The following is a 25,380-nucleotide window of genomic DNA, read 5'->3' as shown; positions in this document are numbered from 1 at the left end:
AAGCAAAAGCAGAAGCGTCAGCAGACTATAAGAGACACTGATCATCCACAGTTGCTCATCTGGCCAAACATAACCCAGAAATAAGACCTTTTGGTCATCTTCCATATTCATAAGGGCCCAAGTCTGAATTGCTGAGCAGTCTTAATAGATGCCTTTGCTTGTGCTGTTGTGTGCAACCATTTCTTCATTTCTAGTGAGAAAAAAAAACTCCACCATCTATTGCTAATGTGATAAACTTCATGCCTCAAATGCAGTTCATATTCGTGTGCAAAACTTGCTGACACTTCCCAAAGGTGTCCTCAGCTACTGTCCAGTGCTGCGTATTCTAACTTGCAGCTTCAGTTTCTATTCAATGATGAGGTGTTTTGCAAGATTCTCCAATGCCTGACTTTGAGTTATAGAGTGCACTGGATTGTAAGGGACATTTAAAGCTCATGTAGCCCAACACAGGGATATTCCCAACTAGATCAGGTTGCTCAGAGCCCCATGAAGCCTAATTGTGTATGTCTCCAAGGATGGGGCCTCCACCACCTCCCTGGGCAACCTGTGCCAGTGTTCCACCATCCTCATAGTAAAGAATTTCCTTCTAACATCCCTGCTCCAGTTCAAAACCATTACCCCTTGTCGTGTCACCACAGGCCCCTACAAAAAGTCTCCCAACTCTCCCATAGTCCCCTTCAGGTACTGGAAAGCTGCTCTAAGGTCTCTCTGGAGCCTTCTCTTCTCCAGGCTAAACAACCCCAAATCTCTTAGCCTGTCCTTGTAGGGGAGAGGTGCTTCGGCACTCTGGTCATCTTTATGGCCCTTCTCTGGACCCTCTCCATCAGGTCCATGCCCTTCTTGTGTTGGGGACTCTGATGCTGGACACAGTATTCCAGGTGAGGTCTCACCAGAGGAAAGTAAAGGGGCAGAATCACCTCTCTCAATCTGCTGGCCACTTAAATATCATGGGTCAGTGTATTCACATCTGAAAACCATTTCTGGTTTGCATCTAGTGAAGAAAACCCAAGACAGGAGTTATGTTTCTTAGAAAAACAAATAGAATCATAGAATCATTCAGGCTGCAAAAAAAACCCTGAGATCATCAGGTCCAACCATTAACCCTGTTCTACCAAGTTCACCACTAAACCATATCGCTAAGCACCACATCTAAACGACCTTTAAACACACCTAGGGATGGTGACTCAACCAAATGTCTGTATTTCAAGAATCTGCAGTTCCTGGTCATGGAAATTTGCTCAATTTCTTTGAGCAAATATAGGTAGGGGGTAATAATTGGGGGCATAAGAACTAAGTGCTGTCTCACAAGATATAAGCCTGTGGTGTTGAGATCGGAAGATATAAGCCTATGGTTTGAGTTGGATGTGGGTAGCAAGGTAGCCCCCAGGAGGATCCAACTGTTGGAGTTCCTTGGGAGCAGGATGCCTCTAGGCTGTTCTCTGTAGTCTTTAAAATACCTTACCCCAAAGCCCTGTTTGAAGTGCACTTACCTTTTCCTCTTTCTTTGGTTCCTTGTGCTAAGGATAGAGAAGTGGCTTTTTGTGTGAGGTGGGACCATAATGTAAATAGTCAAGGTCATTGCCACTCAGAAAGTGAGGAAAAGAGAAACAGCAGCTCTCTGGAGTTTCTCAAAACACTGAGAAATGTTTTATTCATGCTGCTCTGAGAGTGTGTCATCGGTCCTCTGTCAGGCTTCTAAGCTTTAATTCATACTGGAATGTTTCAGGCCATTAAAGTAGGCTCACCAGTTTAAGCTCAAAGGCCCAAACTTCACCCAGAAAGTTCTCAGTATTTTATTTCTTTTGTGCATAAGGAAGTTAAATGCAAGTCTCTGTTCTCAGATGATCTTGAAATTATGCAGCTTGTGCTAGAAAATCTACCCTCCCTGTTTTTCCTCACCTTTCTGTTAAATCTGCCAGGCTGGCATTGTTTAGTCTGGAGAAAAGGAGGCTCAGGGGAGAACTTATTGCTCTCTACACCTTACCTGAAAGGGGGTTGTAGAGAGGTGGGGATCAGTCTGTTCAACCAAGTAACAAATGACAAAACAAGTGGAAATGTCCTCAAGTTGGATATTAGGAAGATAGGGTTATGAGGATTTGGAACAAGCTGCCCAAGGGGGTCGTGGAGTCCCCATCCCTGGAGGTATTTAAGAGTTGTGAAGATGTAGTGCTTAGGGACATGGTTTAGTCAAGGACTTGTCAGTGTTAGGCTGATGATTCAACTTGATCATCCTAAGGGTGTTTTCCAATCTAGGCAATTCTGTGATGTTGATATGGATTGGGTTTTGTCTTCATCCTTGGATAAATCGAGTCTCCTATTTGTCAGTTTGGAAATGCCACAGACCCAGAGGCTAAGGGGACTTTCAGGAGGCATCTTTCCAGCTGGTGTTTGCAGTACAGCGCATGTGGCTGTCTGACCCAAGTTTTGCCTCAATATGCTATGTGTTTACCATGGGCTCTCTCCCTCTCTTCCTCTCTCTCTCTTTTATTTTTCTCAAATCAATTTAGAACATTTCATTTACTGAGTCAGTGGGTTTGCATATGAACAGCTAATCACCAGCCAGGGTGGGTTCTAAAGCCAGAAAGCAAGGTGCCATTGAGCCAATTTCTACCTGCAATGCTTAATTAATTTCTCAGCAATGTTTTTAGCTTCTGAATATTTTGCTACTGCTTTAACACAGAGGGAAATGTTTGATGCCTAATGTTAGGGGTATGCCACCAACAGCCCTGATTCAGATGTTTCCAAATGTGCCACTACACTACTTACAGGACACATCGCGTATGTGGTACCATCTGCCATCATCGGTGGCGTATTCTGTAGAGTGAATGCCAGCCCCATTCGGAAGTCCTTGCTATGGTATCCAGCTCATCATCTGCTCTGGTTCACTTCAGCAGGTGTGAAAAGACCCGGACTGCCCCGCTGTGAAGCTCGGAAACCGTGGCGATCACAGCCAAAAATGCCCATTTGGACACGGTGCCAATCGATTCACTCAGAGCCAGTTCATTACAGTCCGTGTATCGCACTCTGCCAACAAACTGATCTCCCACATCTAATGCCAACTGCTTCTTTCCTTTCAACAGCTGACATGTGTGGAAAAGCATCCATTCCAATTCAGCAATTGCTTCAGCTTTTGCTCTAGTGTTACGCTAATAGCTCTCAAAGGCTTGCTCTTTTCTCACTACTGATCATGTAGATGTTGCCTCTTAAGGTCTGGCAGGGCTCCAGAAGAGACAGAAGTCTGAAAGCTCCTGCATAGTAGGAGCTTCAGGATTTTACATATCTCAAATTTTGAACTGTCAAAATGGCACAGTGAAGTTGCTCCAATTTGCCTGGATTTCAATTTCAAATAGTATATTACAGCAGAGTTGGCATTAGGGTCCTAAAGGTGTTTCACCTGTGGACAATCAGTAAGAAGATTTTTGTTCTCTGCTAGAGGTTGAATACTTCCACTATGAGAATGGAAAAGCAAGCAGAATCTATCTATTGCTAGAAATGGAGATTAATGTTCTGTGCTGTCAAAACCAGCAAGAATGTAATGCTATCAGTTATTCCTGTGTAAAATGCCCATTTACAGAGAGCATTGGGGGTGAATTTTCAACCCACCACAGTCTTCATAGGAAAAGATGCTCCAGCCCTCTGATCATCTTGGTGGTCCTCCTCTGGGCCTGTTCCAGCAGGTCCACATCTCTCTGGTGTTGCTGTCTTGTTGTTAATGCTCTTCATCAACAAAGAGCTATTTCTTCTTCTTCCCGAGAAATTTAGATTATCTTCATGCAATGTGGATTCTGCCACTAGCATGTTGTAAAAGGGACTGGTTTTCTTTTCATACAGTGAGGGGTAGAAAGTTATAAAATGAGGGATTAGAAGTTATAAAATGAGAGATTGAAAGTCATAAAGTGAAAACACTACTTGAGGATAAATGCATAGAAATGGACTCACTTATGTTAAACGTACCAAAAATGTTAGAAAAGTAGTTCTCTGAGATATTTAATTAATAATAAATGTAATTACTACTGAAATTTAATTGCTAAGTCTGTAGAAATCTGGAAAACGGCAAGGAAAAACTGATTTTTGAGAAGAATATCTGGAGCATGAGGATGTGATTACTCATGATGCCTGCTTATTGCAGCTATTCTCCTTTTGCATTTGCTACTGCCAGAATATAAAAGTCTATTGCTGGAAAAGTTGTCAGTCTTTACTTGAATCACTTAGGTAGCATCTTAAGGGAGTTTAATCTTTGTACTGCTGGTAATGGGGTTGGACTAGACGACATCCAGAGGTCCCTTTCAACCTCTACCATTCTGTGATAATAGAGGTAGATAATTATCTTATCCCTTTCAAATTACAGACAGGTATGTGAAAGCAGAGATGTTTTGGACTCAACTTTACTAAAAAGAAAGGCCACTAGTTCCAATATTAAACATCATCATGATAAGTATTACAGTCTTCCACATCTGTGGAGCTTCCTAAATGGATTACAGGAGCATGAGAGAGGGAGAATCAACTTTTTCCTGACAGAAAACAAAGAAATGAAAGGAGAGTTGGGAATTTTGTTAACCTTTGGATGATGTTTGCGATGTCTAATCTCCTATGTTCTCTTTCTTCTAGCTACGAATGTCATGGCTCATCCGTGGTGTCTTGCTGGGAAATATCTCCCTGGTGCTGGTGGAGAACAAGACAGGAAAGGAACAGAGCCGAATGTTCTGGCATTCAGAAAACAGCGAAGGTTTGGGAATATGGCAGTGGATGACCTTACCTCTCCCAGAGGTACTGGATAGGTATGAGTTTCCTTATCGTTCTCCTTCATGATGATCAGTCATGATCACTAGGTACCTGGCAGTGAAAAGCATTATTCCTAGAAGTTGTTCCCTTATGGAGACAAAGCACTTGGTCCCCAGGAAGTATCTTCTATTAGCAGCGTGTGTCTCGGTCTGGTGGAGGAGAGAGACTTGTTCTGTTTTATAACGTTCCTGTGTGTGAAATTAAGGCACAAACGAGGCCAAATATCAAAAGCGAGGCTATGCATTAAAGGATAAATCAAAGAGAACAGAGGAAAGGAGAAAAGGGAGAGAGAGGGGAAAATGAGGTAAGGGAGGGAGAGATCAGAAAAGGAATTTTATTATCACCTCCCGATAATGCTTTTCCCAATAATGTCTTTGGCTGGAGGAGGTCCGAGGAAGAGTGCTGCTGAGTCACTTCTTCACTTTGGAAGAGTGGGGGAGAGAGAGAAAGATCTCAAAGTCCAACTGCTTTTCGACTTCTGTTGTCCCAACGTGCTGACGAGTCCAGTGATGTTTCCAGCATGTGCTGTTTTCAGTGGAGTTGTTCTCTCTTACAGAGGGCACGGCGTGGTCCTTTGGTGGTGGTGGTGATGAGACATCCTGGGTTGCTTCTGCCAGGCTGAGCCATGGTGGTGTTCCCCCATAAGCTGGTATAGCTCAGGGCTTTTATTCAGTTCTTTTTTTGCAGCTCCCCCCTTGGCCTCTCACCCTAGTCCTATTGTCTTCCAGGTGTTGCCTCCAGGTAGTCTTCCTGTGTGCTTGCAGGGCTCTGCACAGGGGTGGGCTTCTGCCCAGTTCACACATCATTACACATCCCTGGGCTGATCAGGCCAGGTGGTAATGTGCTGCATGGTCTTTCCACCACCTCCCCTTTCTGGGGTAGCTGCGGTCTTGATGGGTAGAGATGATCTTTGCTGCACATGCCAAGGGTCTTCCACCATACCCCTCAGACAGCTGGAAGCAAAGGTGATTTTATCTTTGTGGAGACATTGCTAAGGCTGATTTACAAGAGAGGACTCTCTCAGCAGGGAATGTGAATAGTTGAATAGTTAGAACAAAACACCAAGTTTTAGAACTCCTGAGTGGGTGGTCTTGGTTCACAAATTGGGTCAATGGGTAGTCTACAGCAAGGTGTTTAAATTTCTGTGTTTCCATTTCATCACCTGGCAATAATAATTCTCACACAATTGTTTTATGTAGCGTGTTCAATCCTCTTGTGTGGTTCGCTGGAGCTGGATGTGAGCTCCATAGCTGGTTTTTTTTTTTTTTTTTTCTGGGTATCAAATTCCCCAGTGTTCAGTGTGAGGATGAAAGAGATTGGAGAAGAACCTGCTGCAAAATCAAACAAGGGCTGTCTCCTTTATGACAGTATTCTGCCTTAAAGCATAAAAGGTTTATCTGGTAGCATAGGCTCAGCCTGGTAGCATATGCTTATCTAAAGAGTGTTGTTTTAGCTGTTTCTTACAAGCTGGCTTTAAGACAATATACTCTTGTTTACTTTTGTGTGTGTGCTCTGGCTTACACTGTTTATAGAGAAGACAAAGACATGCTTCACCTCCTGCTGCCCTGGCCCTTAGGCTATAAGAGTCCTGTTGTGATCACTAAGTGTCCTTAGTTGTTTTTGGTTGTTTTTTTTTCTGTGCCCTAAAAATAATGGGTTTCATTAAGGGCTATTTTGCCTCTTAAGAAGTTTGAACAAACATCGTGTTGAATATGTCTTTTATCTTGCTGGTTCTTGGGGAGGCACGTAGGCTGCCAATCCAACAAGGACACTGCCAACGCCTGGGTCTTGAATGTATAATTAATATGTATGCGTCAAAGATTGAAGAAATATCAGCAGTAGGCTTCTTGTGCAGTCACTGCTAGAGCACCATTTGTGAAAATACCTGGTTGCTTCACCCCCTTCAGCTGCATTTCCTTTGAAGAATGGTGTATTTTGCCATTATTATTTATGCCATTCATTTCCTAATGTTGCCAGGGGAATGTTTTGTACCTGAATTATTCTGTACTCTTCTACTATTGCTTTCTTTTGAATTCTCTCTGGTTGCACAGTCAGGCAGAGAATACTTTGATCTTAGGAGCCAGGCAAGCAGTGGTTCATGTGGAATCACAGATTCAAGTGCTAACACAGTGCTGACTATGATGAGTAAGGTGCTGACACCCTTGCTTCCCCATCACTTCTAGAGAAAGACAGAAAGATTCACTGGAGGAAAGGAGGTTTTTGGAAACTAAGACACAAGCAAGGCATACTTTGAAGTTTTGGTGTCTCTTGAAAAGTTTTTGTCCTTATTTATTCACAGAAAGTGCACTGTTTTAATGATTTTTTTTTTTTCCCCCAAGATGGAGTTAGTTGAAACTAGTCTTTTGTGGGAAGAAGGAAATTTGTGAGACGTCCTTCTCACCATCTCAAAACCCATTTCTTAGGAAATCTGGCCTGGTATAGAAATTAGGAAGGAACTCTATGGAAGCATACACCAAAGTGGTACAGGGGAGACTGCAGTATATAAACTTGGGAGAGAAATGACAGTTTTCTTGAACCGTAAAAAGTATTTAATTGATGTGAACACAGTGCTGGTGCTGCTGAGAGCTTGCTGTGCCTATCCTTTCCTAATTGGTTCCTGTGTCAGTCGCTGTGAGGGTTTGTGTCAGAAGAAGCATGGTATCACATATATTCCTACAGGAGGAGGTGAAACTTTAAATCACCTCACAGAGTCTTGAATAAAGCACACCAGTGTAACTGTTCCACACAAATTTGAAGCACATTCCATTGTGATTGGGAAGATGAGTGGAAAGTGTTATTAATAACAAGATAATATGCTCTAAAGCTGTTCAAAAGCATACTTATTCAAAAGCTGCTTAGCCATAATTTCCATGTTTGGCTTATAAATTTTCAAAAAAATCATTAGGAAGACTTCCAAGAAATTAGATCAGCTCTATCTTTAGAAACAGACATTTCTTAAATGTTTGGTATCCCTCAGACTGTTGGAGGAAACTATATTTTGGCAGAAAAATCACAGCTAGAACATTTCAGGTGATTTGGCAAGGACAGAAAGTAGGGAGGAGTATGACAAAGAAGCTAAACTGGGACTAGAGATGTGTTAGATTCTAGCACTTCATGAGCCTGGGCAACCCTGGCCACATGCTTTAATTTTGAACAAAAACAGGATTGTCTTCTTTCCTCCCATTCGATCCTTAGGAAAGCATCCCATTGTCATGTGTGAGGTCCTGCCTTTTCTGTCTGGAATTAAAGGAGGCTGAACTCCTGGCTTTTTTACATCTTCCCAAAGGTAGCTATCCCTCCTCACTCTGGAAGGTGCTGGCAAAGCTCCTGTGGTATGTGCGTTAACAGAGCTGTAACCCAATTCTATATGCTCCCTGTCTTCTGTGTGTGGGAGAGGAAAGGCAAAGAGCCTGTGGGGCCATCAAAACAGCCACACTTAAAGGAGCCAGTTGTGGGCAAGAGTTCCTTGAACTGTTGGATGAACAGATCATACCTACTAGAGACAAAAGAGCTGCTGTCTTTTAACTTGCCACTTAAATACACTCCACGTGAAGTAACAATCCTTGTTGTGCTTATTTTGGCCCCCATGGAGTCACCTACCCCACACTGAAGGATGTTACCTGCAAACCAGACACCTACACAGATTAGTGAAAGCTAGAGAGCCGGTCACAATTTACACATTAATGCACAGCTAAAACGTTTGGGTTGAGAGTAGAGAACTGAGATATTGTGAAATTGTTTTATTTATTATTTTATGAAATTGTGTTTATTTGCATCCAGCTCTGGAGCCCCCAACACAAGAAGGGCATGGATCTGTTGGAGAGGGGTCACAGCGATGGTCAGAGGGCTGGAGCACCTCTCCTACAAGGACAGACTGAGACAGTTGGGGTTGTTTAGACTGGAGAAGAGAAGGCTCTAGGGAGACCTTATAGTGGCTGCTCAGTATCTGAAGGGGGCTATAGGAAAGCTGGAGAGGGGCTTTTTATAAGGGCCTGTGGTGACAGAACAAGAGGCAATGGCTTTCAACTAGAGTAGGGTGGATTTAGATTGGACATTAGGCAGAAGTTCTTACTATGAGGGTGGTAAGGCACTGGAATGGTTTGCGCAGAGAAATTGTGGATGCCCATCCCTGGAAGCGTTTAAGACCAGGATGGATGAGGCTTTGATCACCCTGGTCTAGTGGAAGATGTCCCTGCCCACGGCAGGATGGTTGGAACTGTAAGGTCCCTTCTAACTCAAGCCGTTCTCTGATTCTGTGAGGGAAATTCTGTTTGTTCTGCAATGATAAGTGATGAGCCTGTGCAGGATTGTTCTTTTTTAACTTAAGTGCAAGCATGAAACAGAGTTTTAAAAGCTTTAGTTGGTACTTGGGTTTGTTTTTTTTTATACATTTGGTTTTGCTTAGTAAGTAAATGTGAGCTTAAATTTTAATAATGATATAGTCATGGGAATGGGACAGCAAGAGCAAACAGAAGCCTGATGTAATTGAAACTGAGTGATTTGTCTAGTCAATAATTAGACATTCTGTTAGTTTAACAGGATGGTTAAGGTATATCACATAGATAAAATGCAAACACATGGTGTAGAGTGACTCTGGAGCTTATCTGTAGGCTGATGCTTATTATCACCAATCTGCCCAGCAACTGTTTTGCTACACAGTGTAGAAGGTGGAAAAGCATTAGCTCAAATAGTCTGAAACCTGGCTAGAAAAATGAAACAAATTCTAATTCTTCTGATTTCTGCTTCATTGGTGAAGTGGAACAACCCACATTCTGTGGGTCTGTCTATCACCTGCTTGGAGTTGCCTGGAAGTGGATTCCACATAAGGCAAGTCTAGCTCTGGTCTTTCAAGGTCTATGTGCAGTGCTGAATCCACACTTATGTGTAAAGTTTTCACTACAGTCTCTTTGAGAGGAACTTGGTAATTATTACCAGCAACCTGTCCAGTCTGTACAGTCTTCTGATAGAAGAAGATGGTACAGAAATATAAAATGAATGTGAATGTGCCTGCTGGTTAGAAAGGTTTCTTTGGCTTCCTTTTGTAGGTTTATTTAATTTTAGCATTAGAAAGTCTGATTTTGTAGCCAGTATTACGTAGTAATGGCCAGATGGGTGAGGGAGGATTGAGAAGAGTTTCCTTGAGGTTCCTAGAAACTAAATTGTCAGTCATAAGTAGCAGCATCATTTGCCTTGTCATTGGTAGCAATAGTAGGTGCTGTGTCCTTTAAACAGGGCAGGACATTCAGACAGAAAAAAAAAAAAATAATTCTTTTGACCCCATTGTGCTCAGAGTACTTCAAAATTATTTTATTGCTGATGACCTTCACCTGAACACAGACTGCTCAACTTTTTATGATGGAAGAGAAGAATGTATGAGAATATCTGAGGGATGGGTGTCAGGAATGAAGGGGCAGACTCCTCTCACTTACGCCCTGTGATAGGATAAGGCACAATGGATGTAAACTACAGCACAGAAAGTTCTACCTCGACATGAGGAAGAATTTCTTTACTGTAAGGGTCGCAGAGCACTGGAACAGGCTCCCAAGAGAGGTTGTGGAGTTTCCTTCTCTGGAGACATTCAAGACCCATCTGGTTGTGCTCCTGTGCAACCTGCACTAGATTCTGTGGTTCTTCAGGGGGTTGGACTTGAAAATCTCCAGAGGTCCCTTCCAACCCCTAACATCCTGTGATCCTGTGTAATGTGACTTACCAGAGGAAGAAAACAAAAAAAAAATTTACAGATTTAAGTTACTCCAGAAGGTGATATTCCATTGCAATTCAAAAATCATGTCCAGGTGATTATACTTCCTTTAAACTGGCTTCTTTACCTCTTTCATCTTGCTGACTTGCTAGATTTTTATGAAGTAGACTAGTGCCCATCAGTTTTTCATCTTTGTATCAAAATGGGTTTCCCCTTCAGTCTTTGGGAGTGAGGTCCTTTGTTCTGTCTGGCTCCTTTAGCAGCTCTGATCTCAATGGCAGTCAGAGCAGCTGGGGACCCTCTCACATACTGCTGCAGTAAAAAGAGCAGTGAAAGTTGTCTCATAGTCACACAGCTCTGCTGTATTTCTACCAGCTGCACCTAAGCACTTTTCTTGTCTGTTAATATGTTCTTGCTTTGTTGTTTCTCCTTCACACTCCTTTCAGATTTTCTTCCTAGCAAGTTTGTGGGCATCAGGGTTCTCATCAAGGAAGGAAAAGGAAAGTTCTTGGCAATATTTTGTACCCAAAGGCTTGTTTGTCTCGTGTCATTCCTGAACCTTCCTCCTGTTCTGCTGTGATGAAACAGGGACCCTCCACAGAGAGCAGTCATATGTCTTCCTATACATTGCTGCCTATCTATTAACTGCTCACATCTCCCTCCAGATCTTTCTTCTTATATGCATCCAAGAAGCCTGTGATGCTCTCGTATAGTCCCACATCACTTTGATAAAAATAGAGATTTCATGTCCATATCACTGCTCTTTTGCTTTGTAGCATTAACAATGTCTGCTACTGTCCTCCTTCAGAAATAGACTTATTCTGCTGTTAGCTTTTTTTGTTCATCTGAAAAAAAAAAAAAAAAGGCTTTGGTGACAGCATGTGCAGGGTACCTGTGGCAGATTTTGTACGTGCACATATTCTGCATGGTTGCTTTTAATAACATCTTTGAACCTCAACTTTTATTACTAACTATTAAGTAATTCCCTGCATGGACATTCTGCCACTGTAACTGAGTTTGGTTAGCATGCTTATATTTCTACAAATAATCTCTTTTCATCTAAGTATGTCTTTTATCCCAAACAGTAAGTATTCCTTTGTGAAGTGAGCTAACAATGTATCATTTGTAACAGAGAAGTTAATGGGAACCTGGATGTAATAAGGGTTAGTGACCTGAAACTTCTCCATCCCATAAGTACCTTGATCTCAAGCAGGTTCAGCCATAATTATTTTAGCTAGGTAGAGAAATCAGTTCCATCAGAGGCAAAACATTACAAGTTATGAAATGGGATCTGTATGTTACAGGCACACTATGATCCTGGCACTGCATGGGGGATTGAGTACAAAGGAGATGAATGTTCAGTCTGGGTTAATAATCCCTGTCCTTGTGGTAAAAAGGAAAAACAAAAAGAAAGAAAAGAAAAGAAAAAATAATTATTATGAACCTTTCTCAAGTAATGGCATGAAGATGGCTGCCTCAGTCTGGCTAATGGAAACCTAAAGTGTCTGTATGAGCCAGGGACAGTATTTGGGTGGAATATGAAGTTGTAACTGAGGAGAGGGAGCTGCAGAATTGGCATAAAATCAGCTTTTAGAAGTCTTCACTTCAAGGGCTGTGTTTTTTATTTCCTCTCACACAGAAGAGGATATAATACACCCAAAACCTAACGTTTATGTGTGACAAAACCTAAGGATAGGTGATGTAAGCAAAAAGGTTTGTCCTCATGAAGGCTATGCAAACATAACTATAGCTGTATTGTCACATTTTTAGCTCTGTATTTCTCTTTGTAAATAAGCCCCTGACTGAGGGTAACCAGCCTTCTATTAAGATCAAGAGAAAAATAAGTAAGCAGATAAAAACAACTGAACAGAAAACCCCAGATGATGTAATAAAGCTCAAATAGTGACCACACTGAAATAGAATCAGAGTCATAGCATGTTCTGGGCTGGAAGGGACCTCCAAAGGCCATCTAGTCCACCCTCCTCTGCAGTAAGCAGGAACATCCTCAACTAGATCAGGTTGCCCAGAGCCCTGTCGACCTTCACCTTGAATACCTCCAGGGAAGGGGCCTCAACTACCTCACTGGGCAACCTGTTCCAGTGTTCCACTACCCTCATAGTAAAGAATTTGTTCCTAACATCCAACCCAAATCTACTCTTCTCTAGCTTGAAGCCATTGCCCCTTGTTCTATCATTGCAGGCTTTTGTATACAGTCCCTCTTCATCCTTCTTGTGTACCCCCTTCAGGTACTGGAAGGATGCTATTTAGTGCCTCCCTGAAGCCTTCTCTTCTCCAGGCTGAACAACCCCAGCTCCTTCAGCCTGTCCTCGTAGCCGAGGTGGTCCAACTCCCTGATCATTTTCACAGCCTTCCTCTGAACCTGCTCCATCAGGTCCATGTCCTTCCTGTGCTGAAGGCTCCAGCGCTGGATGCAGCACTCCAGATGAAGTCTCACCAGAGCATAGTGGCAGAATCACCTCTCTTGATTTGCTGGCCACACAATAATAAACCCCAAGTTTGAAAGATCCAGAGGAGTGGGTCCAGAAGCTTTGTTCTTGCCCTGTTCTCTGTTCCTGTCAGATTTAACTGGGTTGTAATATGCTTGGTCCTATCTTTCAAGGATCTGCATTCCAGTTTCACAGGTTTGGCCAAAGAAACAAACCAAAACGAGTTTGTTATGATTTGGTTGCTATTCCTTATCTGCAGCTCAGGAGTATTTGATCAGTAGTCACCCTTGAGTGGTTTTGAATTTATAAGCTTACATCCTTCAGACAGCTGAGCTGATGTTCCCCAAAGGGGAGATTTGAATTGGGTTTGTTTATTTGTCCACCTGGTACAGCATTTCCCATCTGCCTCAAACAGGTTTGTTTTTCTTTTTCTACAAAAAGGCCTTTGGATGAGTTGCATTCACAGCTCAGCTGACACTGGACTCTGCAGGGTGGAATTTGTACTTTGCAATTCTCATACATCTAAGGAACTTTTTTTCTAGTCATGCTCCTAGGGTCAAAGAAGAGACAGATAAGAAGTAATTTCCACCAGTCCTCAAGTAATGATTTTTCTAATATCCAAGCTATTCAAGGCTGCCCAGGGAAGTGGTTGAGTCACCATCCCTGCTTGTATTTGAAAGCTGCCTAGATATGGTGCTCAAGGGTACGGTGTAGTAGTGGTCCTGGTAGAGTTAGATAATCAGATAATCATGGAATATATCGAGTTGGAAGGGACCCTCAAAGGTCATCTTGTCCAACCTTCCCGCAGTGAGCAGGGACATCCTCGGCTAGATCAGGTTGTTCAGGGCCCCATCAAGTGTGACCTTGAATGTCTTCAGGGATGGGACATCAATCACCTCTCTGGGTAACCTGTTCAAAGTGAAGACTAATGTCCAGCCTGAAATTACTCTGCTGTAGTTTAAAACCCACTGCCCCTCATCCTATCTCCACAGTCCCTCCCCAGCCTTCCTTGTAGGTCCCCTTCAGATACTGAAATGCTGCTATAAGGTCTTCCTGGAGCCTTCTTTTCTCCAGGCTGAACAACCCCAATTCTCTCAGCCTGTCTTTAAAGGAGAGATACCCCAGCCCTCTGGTCATGTTTGTGGTCCTCCTCTGGACCCACTCCAGAAAATCCATGTCGTTCCTGTGTTGAGGACTCCAGAGCTGGACACAGCGCTCCAAGTGAGGTCTCACCAGAGCAGAGTGGCAGAATCAGCTCTCTCCATCTGCTGGCCATGCTTCTTTTGATGAAGCCCAGGATGCCATCGGCCTTCTAGGCTGCAAGTGCCCATTGCTAGCTCATGTTCAGCTTCTTGTCCACCTGTGGTTGGAGTTCATGATCTTGAAGGCCTTTTCCAACCATAGTGATTCTATGATTCTGTGAAGACTTTCATGACAGCCATTTTTTCATTCCTATGAAGAAATCTAGCTGTTAAGAACACAGACTTTCACAGATTCATCAGGTTGGAAGATGGAGGTGACCCTCAAAAGGTCATCTTGTCCAACCCCCCTGCAGTGAGCAGGGACATCTCCAACTAGATAAGCTGCCCGGGACATCATCAAGTCTGGTCTTGAATATCTCCAGAGACAGGGCTTCAACGACATCCCTGGGCAACCTGTTCCAGTATTGTAGCACTCTCATTCTAAACAACTTCCTCCTGATGTCTGACCTTGTCTGATGAAGATTTGGATTTCATGTGAGGGAGTTGCTGGGATTTATTAAGCAATGAAGCCATGACAAACTCTCCAGGACTAATTTTCCTGCTTTTGGATAATGGCCTTCAGGAATACTCTTTCAAGGCCATCCACCACAATGTCTGTGTTTGCAGAGAATATGTCTACACAGGGCTGTGGATCAGTATCTGCGCTGAATAGGTGCCAGGTGAAGTGCTGGATGTGCAGGCAGCATACCCCACTTTGATCTGTGCAAAAATACCAGGGAGATGTTGTCACCTCCAGCATTATTCTGAGTCACTACAATAACACATGCTTTCAGGTGTTTCAATATCAGCTTCCACCAAAGTCAGAGGAAGTTGTTCCATTGATTTCAGGAATCAAACAGAGAGGAAAAAAAAAAGAAAGGAAGGCAGCAAGGGAACAAGATTGTCTGTGGAGTTTTTTCTGCCTCACTGATGTGTGACATTTCCATCTTCAGTTTTGATTAAATTTCCTTTAATTAGCCCATTAAGCTAAAACCACCACAGTTAATGATTGAAGTGTTGGTTAACTGATGATCTTGTTTCAATGGAACTTGAAAGCCATCATATTTCTCAATTAATAGTGGTATTAAATGGTAGAAGATAAAAAGAGGAATCATTTGTTGCAGAAATACCAGTCTCCAGAGATGGTTTGTACTGAAATTGCATTCATGGTAGGGAAAATATCAGATAAATAAGCAACCTGATGGTCCTAACAGCATTTAACATCCACTTGATTTTTGTATTTTGAAGGCATTTCTGTCATATTTTCTTTATTCTTGGTGAACTTCAGGAAGCCTCTCAAGTGTTCTGGTCCTGGTGTTGCTGAAGGTGAAATCAGCCAGGGTTTCTTGATTTGAATGAACTGCAAACAAAAGTCAAATGCAACCTCTTGCATTCTTCTGTGGGCATAGCTAGATGGCACCCCCTTCCATGACTGAAAGATGAGTTTGTGTCATACCTTCCTGTTCTAAGGGGCTGAACATCTGGTAATTCTCATAAGACCAACCCTTTATTGTCTGAAGAGACATAACATGAACAATGCATCAAAGGATAACACCTTGGGGCATGAAGCTTAGATTTTGCCAAAGAAATTGCCTGAAGCTATCTTCAGAAGTATTTAGTTGCCTGGAGATACAAAGAAGCTGCAGTAGTCATCTTTTCTGAAGTCTGTTTCTTCTTTTATGCAACCTGAGCTAAAGTCAGCAGAAGTAGAGAGAAAAGCTGACATGGAGAAACTGCTTATTTGTCTTTGTAATTCATTTCCTTGCCTCAGTTCAGCACTTCACATACATAAATACACATCAAAACATCCACATCTCCAAGTGGCATTTAGTGTGCACCCTCAGGAAACAGGCTGAAGATCAAATGCATCTGACCTTCAGTTCCAGTGGTCCCTTCAGTGTAGCACCAAGGTTCAGTGTGGGCAGGTCACTGATTTTCTGACACAGCCCACTGAAAGTCAAGAAGCTGAATCTGTTTCCACCTTAGCTCTTCCTGGAAGTTTCAACAGCACACACCAGGGAGGGAGAAGCTTCTGCTGAGCTATAGCCTGTAGTTTACAGCCCAAGGTAGGTGCTGGCTCTCTGTAACATACCAGACCGTAATCTCTGATGGTTTAGGACTTGTTTCATGTAAAGCTTGGACACCTCTGCTGCTGGCACAGTAGCTTAGAGGAAAGAGCAGAGCTCACTATGTCTGTCCCAAGAGCTTTTCTTTAAGACTCACATGGCATGTCTTGAACTGAACAGCCTATGTTTGTGCTAGAGCTTGTGATTTCATTTGAAGTGTAGTGAGATGTCAGTTGTGGAGTAAATGGTGGGAGGAGGCAGAGTGACAGATGATGTGGTTGGAAGCCAGTTCAATATCCAAGGGTTTTGTTTTCCTTCCAGTTCTCCTCTTAGACATACCCACAATGGGTTGCAGGTATACCAAGAACTGCAAGACTTCTGTCAAGATTAGGCTGCAGTTTCTCTTTGTATGGATTGGGAAGGCAAAAAATTACATTTGTGATCTTCAGATCTGTTTGGATGTAGCTTCCACCTTTTGATCTGCTAAAGATGGATCATTTAGCAAGGAAAATGATGTCTTGCTGTTTGGAGTTTTCTTTGATGCTAGGGATACTCCTCCTTCTTCATATCCACTGTTCTTTTTGTCAATCACTTGCTCTTTTGTAGCAGATGCTCATGTCTTCAGAACATTAAGATTCCATTTTTAAGAAGTTTTTCCATATGTCCAATGCATATCTCCAAGGACTGAGAAATTTCAGTGTTGAAGCATTGTTGTTTTGCTTTACCAGAAATAAAGAAGGAACGCATTAACTCTAGCAACTATCTGTGTTATGAATGCACTCTTCAGTTGCACTCTTCAGGAGCTGCCAGGAGTTTTTCCTCTTTGAAGTTTTTGCTTTGGCTGGATCAGCTTTTCTGTAGCTTTTTCTGTAGCTTAACAAGACCATCAGTTGCAGAAGACAACACTTCAATCTGGACACCCTCAAAAGGCACATATATCCCTGGAGTCTGTTTTAGCTTATGCCAAACCTCACCATCATCTCTGGTGGTAAAGCTGTGCTGACTACTCCTGATGATTTTCTTCTCTTCTAAGTACGTGGAAGAAAAGAAAGTTATCAGGAGTAGTCAGCATGGACTCACCAAGGGTAAATCATGCTTGAGTAATCTGACGGCCTTCTCTGACATGGTGACTAGCTGGATAGATGAAGGAAGAACAGTGAATGTTGTGTACCTTTTGACACTGTCTCCCATAACATCCTCACAGGTAAGCTCAGGAAGCGTGGGTTAGATGAGTGGACTTTGAGATGGGTCAAGAACTGGCCAAACAACAGAGCTCAGAGGGTTGTGATCAGTGGCACAGAGTCCAGCTGTGGAGGCCTGTAGCTAGTGGGCTAGGGTTCAGTACTGGATCCAGTCTTCTTCAACATCTTCATCAAGGACCTGGATGAAGGGACAGAGTGGACCCTCAGCAAGTTTGCTGATGATACAAAAATGGGAGGGGTGGCTGACACACCATCAGGCTGTGCTGCCATCCAGTGAGACCTGGACAGGCTGGAGAGTTGAGTGAAGAGGAACCTAAAGAAATTCAACAAGGTCTGCACTTGGGCAAGAATAGCTGCATGCACCAGTACAGGTTAGGGGTTGAGAAGGACTTTGGAATCCTGGTGGACAGTAAGCTGACCATTAGCCAGCAATGTGCCCTTGTGGCCAAGAAGAAGAATGTGTCCACATTAAGAAGAATGTGTCCAGCAGGTTGAGGGAGGTTCTCTCCCCCTCTACTATGCCCTGGTGAGGCCTCACCTGGAGTGTTGTGTCCAGTTCTGGTTTCTCCAGTTCAAGAGGGACAAGGAAGTACACTACAGGAGAGAGTCCAAGGAAGGGCTATGAGAATGATGAAGGGACTGGAACATCTGTCCTCTGAGGAAAGGCTGAGAGACCTGGGGCTGTTTAGCCTGGAGAAGAGAAGACTGAGAGGGGATCTGATCAATGTCTGGAGTATCTGGAAGGTGGGTGTCAAGAAATGGGGCCAGTCTCTTTTTAGTGGTAATAGGCACAAACTTGAATATAGGGAGTTCCACCTAAACATGAAGAGAAACTTCTTTCCTGTGAGGGTGCTAGAGCCCTGGACTGGGCTGCCCAGGGAGGTTGTGGAATCTCTTACTCTGGATGAGTCAAAAACCTTCAGAATGTGTTTCAGTGTGGCCTGCCTTAGGTGATCCTGCTTTGGCAGGGGGGGTTGACTAGATATCTCCAGAAGTCTCTTCCAACCCCTATGATTCTGTGGTATCTGAAAAACAGAGCAGGAACCACCAACAATAGATCTACATTAAAGAAACCCATGAATGGCTTAACCTTTGCCAGTGCAAAACATCAGGTACAGCAGCAAATGAAGTTTAAATAATATTCCATGTTCTCTTTCAGCTTATTCTGCAGCAAAGGAGAGTTTCATGGGTTTGTAGCCTTGCAGCAGCCTCCCAACTATATCTGCCTCTGGGCCATGATCAGCTGCTTTTAGAAGCCTTCCTAAGCAGAGTATTAGGATTTTCTGCAGCAGATTTACATCAAGGGAATTTGAACTTGCTAAGTTGAACTTGAAGTTTTTGGCTGTGGGTTGCTTTTACTCTTTCTGTTGACTGAGAGTGAGGTTCCAGTGATCTTTCTTAGATGATGTAGGAATGGCAGAACTTCCCAGGGAAAAACAGCTGAGAGTGTGGATGTGATTTAGGGCAAAGCTGCTCAGCTGCTACGAGGAAATAGAGTTCTGCTCTTCCTGTGGACTACTCAGTGTCTCTTTTGTGACTGCCAGGACTCTTAGCTACCCCTTGCTTCCTAGGAAGAGAATCAACACCAAATACATTCTAAATTGGTTTCAGCCTTTGATTGTCAGTTCCTTTTAGAAACTCCAGGTGACTTCAGGAGTCCCAGCCTACTTTTTTTTTTTTTTTTAAACACTTTAATGTGTAAATCACTTGTGAGAATAAAATCACTTAGGTGTCTGATTTCTTTTTCTTGTGTGCCAGAAACTAGGGGACTTTATTTTCTGTCCTCACACACACACTTGCACCTGCTTCAGGTTGTATGCCACTTTATTTCATCGGGTCTGACAACATAAACCTCACTGCTCTAAATCCGTGTACAACTCCCTACCACAGACAACAAATCTATAATTGGATCTTCAACAACCACTTACACTTAAAATATAAAAAAAATATCACAACAGAACCCTCATAAAAAACCCCTTCAAAACCACCTCTAACAACACCACCTACACTACAATCACCTCAAAACCCACCTTAAAACAACCAAACACATCCTTAATTAAACTCTCAATCATCTATTTACTCCTTCACATCATCAATATATCTAAATCCACTACACACAACTACATTCCATAACATAAACCATACATAAACAAAAAACAATACTATTCAATACAATAAACAATACCACACCAATATCAAATTACCTTCTAATCCCCCATAAATTCCTTATTATCAAAAATATACTATCCAACTCCACTATACAATTTATATTAAATTAACATCCCACACAACCCCACATCTTTTTTATCCAACAAATAAACTTAAACATAAAATTCCCCCACATTTACTACCTCTACATTATATTTACATACCTCAACCATATCTTCCTAATCCACCCACAACCCCCCTTATCATTTCCTCCCCACATATCACACTCTAACCCCAATTCCATTAAATCATATATCCCTATCCACCCCCATCCATTCCCATTTCCAATTCACTTCCCTCCTCCCACATATCATCTCCTAATCCCACCAATTTCCCCCACCCTACCAACTCCCCCTTATCAAACAAATTTATCCAAAAAACCCAAATCTAACACCCACATACACACAAACCAACCCCCCCCCCCCCCCAGGAAAAAAATTTGGATTCTGATCCAGACTTTGTGATTGACTGTCCTCTATAATATGCCCAGTCTATAGCTCTGCTGCCAGATTTCACTCCATTTAGGGTTTTATTGAACGTTTGTGTCTGGCTCATCTTTCGACTCTCATGCACAGTGAATTGCTTCATTTGTAAATGTGTTCAATGATCTGTCACTCCATCCCTCAGTCCAACAACTTGCATGAGGATTGAAGAACTGCTGCTGTGAACACACGAAACTTCTATTTTGGCTTGATCAGTAGAACTTACTTGTGTTCCTTCATGCCTGATCAAGAGTTAGGGCCAGGCTAGCAACTAGAAAAATGACAAGTGTTCTCTGTGTACCCAAAGGGAAAGAGAAATGGAATAAGGGACAGAGACTGAAAAGAGACGGAAAGAAAGAAAACTAAAACAGCTTTAAAGAATAATGAAAATAAATATATACAAGCAACATCAAAGCAGCCCCTCTGATGGCAATGACATCACTGTCACCAGTGATGCTGTGGCAGAGACTGGGGAAGTCCCAGAGTAGACTCAGCAGCAGACATGAACCAGATTCAGGAGATGGATTCAAGAATGCAGATTGGGATTGAAGGCAGGACAGAGTCTTCCTCAGACAACAGCCATTGAAGAAGAGGCTTGACCATGGTGATTCCTCAGCTTTATCCCGAATATGGTGTCCATGGAATGGAATCCCTTGTTGCTGAGTTTAGGGTCATCTGTCTTGTCTGCTCCTCCCTAAAGGTGTGACATTTGACAGCATCCAAACGTGGTACACAGGATTTAGCAGTGCCTTTTGCATACCAGACCTTAGTAGTAACTAAGAAGCAGACTAGTAACTAGTAGAAGCAGTAGAAACCTGCAAAAAATATTTCAGTAACTTCAGAAAGTGCCATCACTTAGAAGAGACTGAGCTGAGAAGTAAAATCACAGAAAAGAATTCTACTCTAACTCAAACCAGAACAATTTCCCAGGTTTGAAGCTACAACCTCTATAGCCGTGTCCATTCTGAAAACCTCTAAGCTGCTTCTTCACCCAACAGCACTCAGAATGTTTCATCTGCTTCGTGTGATGTTAATTTGCATTGGCTGGGGTATGAGTCTTTCCATCCATGCAGTAATTCCCCTTGGTTTCTTTGCTTCAGTACAATGTACCTCAGGTTCCAGTGTTCTAAAGAGATGTTAAGGTTAGGTTGTAATTAAAAAGCATTGCACATACTTCTACTGGCTGTAAGACAAACTTTCTAACAGCTGCTAAAGACTGCATTCTGGTTTTCTGCTTTGTGACTTCATTCTCTCGCTGTTTTGCCCACCACTCATTCCTGTTTATTTTTCTTTTGCCATAGTTCCTATAACAGCAATGGAAAGTCAATCTGCACTTTACTTTTAACAGTGTTCTGTCTGGTGGCTGCAAGCTCTCATCCTCAGCGGAGGAGCCTGCAGCCCTTAATTTAATGTAGCTTCAGGTTTGGATTACATACTGACTCAGCCACCCTCAGTGATTAAACTAATCTGTGACTTCTTGTTTTCTAGTCAGTGGAGAGAAGACACCTAGAAGTACCACTTCAGATTCAAGCAATTTGCTTACCAGTAGAGGTGGCCAGAAGAAGTTTGGGTGGGGACAGAAGCTTCTGGGAAATCTCCAACTCAACACTGCCCCCATTTCTGGTCCAGCAGGTAATTGTCTGCTCTGGGAAGCATTTTCAGACAGTAAAGATTTCCAGGTAGTATGGATTTCAGTTCAATGTGGCTAAATGCAATATGATTCCTTTATTTTGTCTTACCAAAGGCTTTCTTCAGAGCTTTTCCCAAATCTCTTACAAACAAACCAAACCAAAACAAGGTCTAGAAAGTAATTACCTTTAGCTGTTAACTATAACTGGGATTTTGATTGCAAGCTGGTGAAAGAACAAAAAAAACAGAGGGAGCCTCTTGTTGAAGCAAAAGTGCTTTTAAACTGGAAAGCAGATTTGTTTGGTGTTAAGGTTAAATAAGAACAGGAAGGAATCAAAGCAAAGCATCCAAATTGACTGAGTCCAGCATGTGGTAACCTGAATGCCCATCTCTAGTTAACATATGCTTGGTTTGAAATAACATAGCTTTGCTCCCTTTTTTTTAGTAATATTTTCAATCCCTATGTGAAAGTATACAGCTGGTCTTGTATGGTCAGGGTTATTTTATTCCCCCCAGTCCCTCCACTCCTATTTCCAGCTTAGCTGTAATGGTGAAGCCCAAACAGATGCAAGATCTCCCTTCCCTCCACCATCATATCACTGTCTCTCAAATGTTTGTCTCTTCCCTCTCCCAGGCTTGCCCACATGTTCAATGTCTGCTTTGGGCTCTACACCTGTATTTCTGTTTCAATCTGCTTCTTTCCTTCCTTTTTGCCAGCTTTTTTTCTTGATTCAGTTCAGGTGGCCACAACTTCTAGCCTGCCTGAGGAGCAAAGCTGCCCACAGAAATAAGGAGTAACACTTGCTACAACTGTCACTCCCAGCACTCTGTGCAGCTCTTTCTCCTTACTTAGGGCTAGCTAGTTACCTATCAGTTGGAAGTAACACTGCTCTTAAGGCAGCAAACAGGAGTGTCATGGGTATGTATCTCCTTTGTCAGTAAGTCCAGGAATTTGTTCTTGCTGCCTCCTCCTCTTTCACTCTTCCACCTTAGAAAGACTTCTTTGAGTCTGTTCCATTCTAAGTTATATTTCACTTTAGTACCTGCAGTGTACTGTTGAAGTACATGAACCAACAGTGTCAGCTCAGATACCAGCAGCAGTCTGTTCAGTGTGGTCAAAAGCTCCACACAGCCTTCAAGGCCTGCCTGGAAACTGGATGTGTTAGCCCATTCCATGCTGCCTCAGCAAGACAGCTGCTGGAACCTGAACTCCCTTGTGAATTGTGGAATCACAGAATGGTTTAAGTTGGAAGGGACCTTAAAGACACCTACTTCCAACCCACCTGCCATAGGCTAGACCAGGTTGCTCAAAGCCTCATCCAGCCTGGTCTTCAACACTTCCAGGGATGAGGCATCCACAACTTCATAGCTGATCCCAGAGCAATGCAAGTGCTTTCCTTTTTGATTCATTAATGACATGATCTTTGCTGAAATGCCAGCTTCTTGCTGAAAGGTTGCAGGTGAAACTGGATTGTAGAAGAAGCCTGCAAATAAGTTATAAGACCACCTACATATGCCAGAAGATTAAAATAACTCTGGTGGAACTAGGGTTTTAGATTGAAAGTCTGTGCATGTACAGAAGGCTCTGCACTCTTTATTTTGATGTAAACCAAGCTTACTTTGGCCTCAATTTTTAATTAATTATGTGTTAGTTTAAATAAAACTGAAAGTGGCTCAGAGTTTAACTGTCAATTAAAAAAGTCAATTTCTGTCAAGCCAGTGCAATTTCCTTTTATAGACAGGCAAGAATATGGGAAATTCAGACATATAAAGACAGAGTGAGCTGTAATGAGGAACTTTGGGTAAACAAATTGCTGTCATGGAAGCTGGAGAGGAGACAAAACAGGATTCTCAGGAGGTGAAAAGAGATAACAAGACACAGAGCAATCAAGCTTTAATTAAAGATTTCAGGTGCTTCTGAATAGTCTGTAAATACCAAGAGGATAGCCTTTCTTTTGATGTTCCAGCTTCTCATTCATCCCTCTGACAACTTATTCATGTCAGGACACACAGTACAACAATGGCATGTGGGGAACTGTACAAAAATATTGCCCTTTTCACCCCTAAAGTCTTGCATTGCTCTACAAGTCCACTACAGTTTCTTGCATGGAAACTATCATGGAAACATTTTCTCATCTAGAATGGATGAATGTTTTCCTTCAGCTCTGGTCTCTTCTGTGCAACACTTAGTGGTTGCAGAGTCTTTGTCTTTTGCATCAGGGAGAGTTCCCTTACGAGTACTTACATGGCTGTTTCTCGGTAGAGCTCTGAGTCACGTTAGTTAATCAGATGAAGGAGCTGAAAGGAACAGCAGAGTGAGTATTAAGTAAAAGAAAATTGCATTTGGTTGCTCTTTGTGTGCTATTAGACTAACTGAACTGTTGGCATAATGCAATAAAAGTATCTGCAGAATTGTGGGGTTGTATTAAGCATCAATTAACACAGTGAATAACAGCTCAGCGCTCTCCCCACAAGAAAATTAGCATCCTGAATAGTGATAGAAAATGTTCTGAGATGGGTGGTGGAATCTCAGATTATGTGGACATGGATTTCTCTATTTCAGTGTTTGCAGTTGCTTTCTTTGTAGGACTGAAAATAGCAAAATGTTTAATATGGAAAATCAACATACAACCAGACCCCAGGGTTTGTTCTTTTTGTTTTCCGTAGCAAAGTTGGACTGGCATAACTTCTTTCCAAACTTAATCATGCAGTTGAAATAAATAGGCTAATTCACACATTTTACACCTAAATTTTAAAGCTGCTCACTCTTAATAGCAGCTTAAATTGTGCAGAAACTGCTGAAAGAAGAGCCCAGAGAAGCTGTGGATGCCTCATCCCTGGAAGTATTCAAGGGTTCAATGAGGCTTTGAGCAATCTGGTCTAGTAGGAGGTGTCTCTGCCCATGGCAGAGGAGGTTGGAACTAGATGATCTTTGAGGGTCCCTTCCAACTCAAGCCATTCCATGGTTCTATAAATCTCAAGAAAGGTTTTGAAATAACTTTGCCAGCTCCATCCAATTTGGTCTTAGTTGCCTAACACACATTTCTAGTATCTTCTGTGACTGTGAACAAACATTATTAGCATGTCTCACTTAACACCCTTTACGGAAGACTCTTGCTATCTCTTGAAGTAAAATGCAGAAGAGAAAAGAAATGAATTTTCTTCATGCTGCTTTCTCTAGTTTCTGGTTCCAGAAGGTAATAAGCCATTCTCATTGCTGTTCCAAGTCAGTAATGCCCTTGCCCTCTTATACTGAGAACAGATTATTTCCTCCAAGGGTTCCCTGATTGTGTTCCCTTTATATGGACACTTAAGAAAAATCTAAAGCACGGATCAAGCTTTGAGTGTTTCTTTGAACTGATACTCAGGATCAGTCTGGCATACGTTTGTCATCAGTGCAAATGCTCTTGTTAAAACCGAGAAACACATCCAAGACTTCCTTATGAGGAGAGACTGAGGGAGCTGGGGCTCTTTAGTTTTGGGAAGAGGAGACTAAGGGGTGACCTCATTCATATTTATAAAGATGTAAAGAGTGAGTGCCAAGAGGATGGAGCCAGGCTCTGCTCAGTGATGCCCAATGACAGGACAAGGGACAATGGGTGGAAGTTGAGGCATAGGAAAT

At 42.5% G+C, this 25,380-nt stretch overlaps 1 protein-coding gene across 1 annotated transcript in view; it reads left to right on the top strand.

Annotated features, from left to right (window-relative positions):
• The window catches only part of ALK (ALK receptor tyrosine kinase), a 383,537-nt gene that overhangs the window by 311,816 nt on the left and 46,341 nt on the right, over positions 1-25,380 (top strand). Inside the window, exon 10 of the mRNA XM_054397449.1 lies at positions 4,609-4,778. Within this exon, the coding sequence (XP_054253424.1) occupies positions 4,609-4,778 (170 nt within the window). The remainder of the gene's footprint in view (positions 1-4,608; positions 4,779-25,380) is intronic.

The sequence above is a fragment of the Indicator indicator genome, chromosome 2 (genome assembly GCF_027791375.1).
Source record: "Indicator indicator isolate 239-I01 chromosome 2, UM_Iind_1.1, whole genome shotgun sequence".
Classification (NCBI taxonomy): Eukaryota; Metazoa; Chordata; class Aves; order Piciformes; family Indicatoridae; genus Indicator; species Indicator indicator.
The sequence above is the reverse complement of the archived record's forward strand: the minus strand, read 5'-3'. Positions and strand labels throughout refer to the sequence as shown.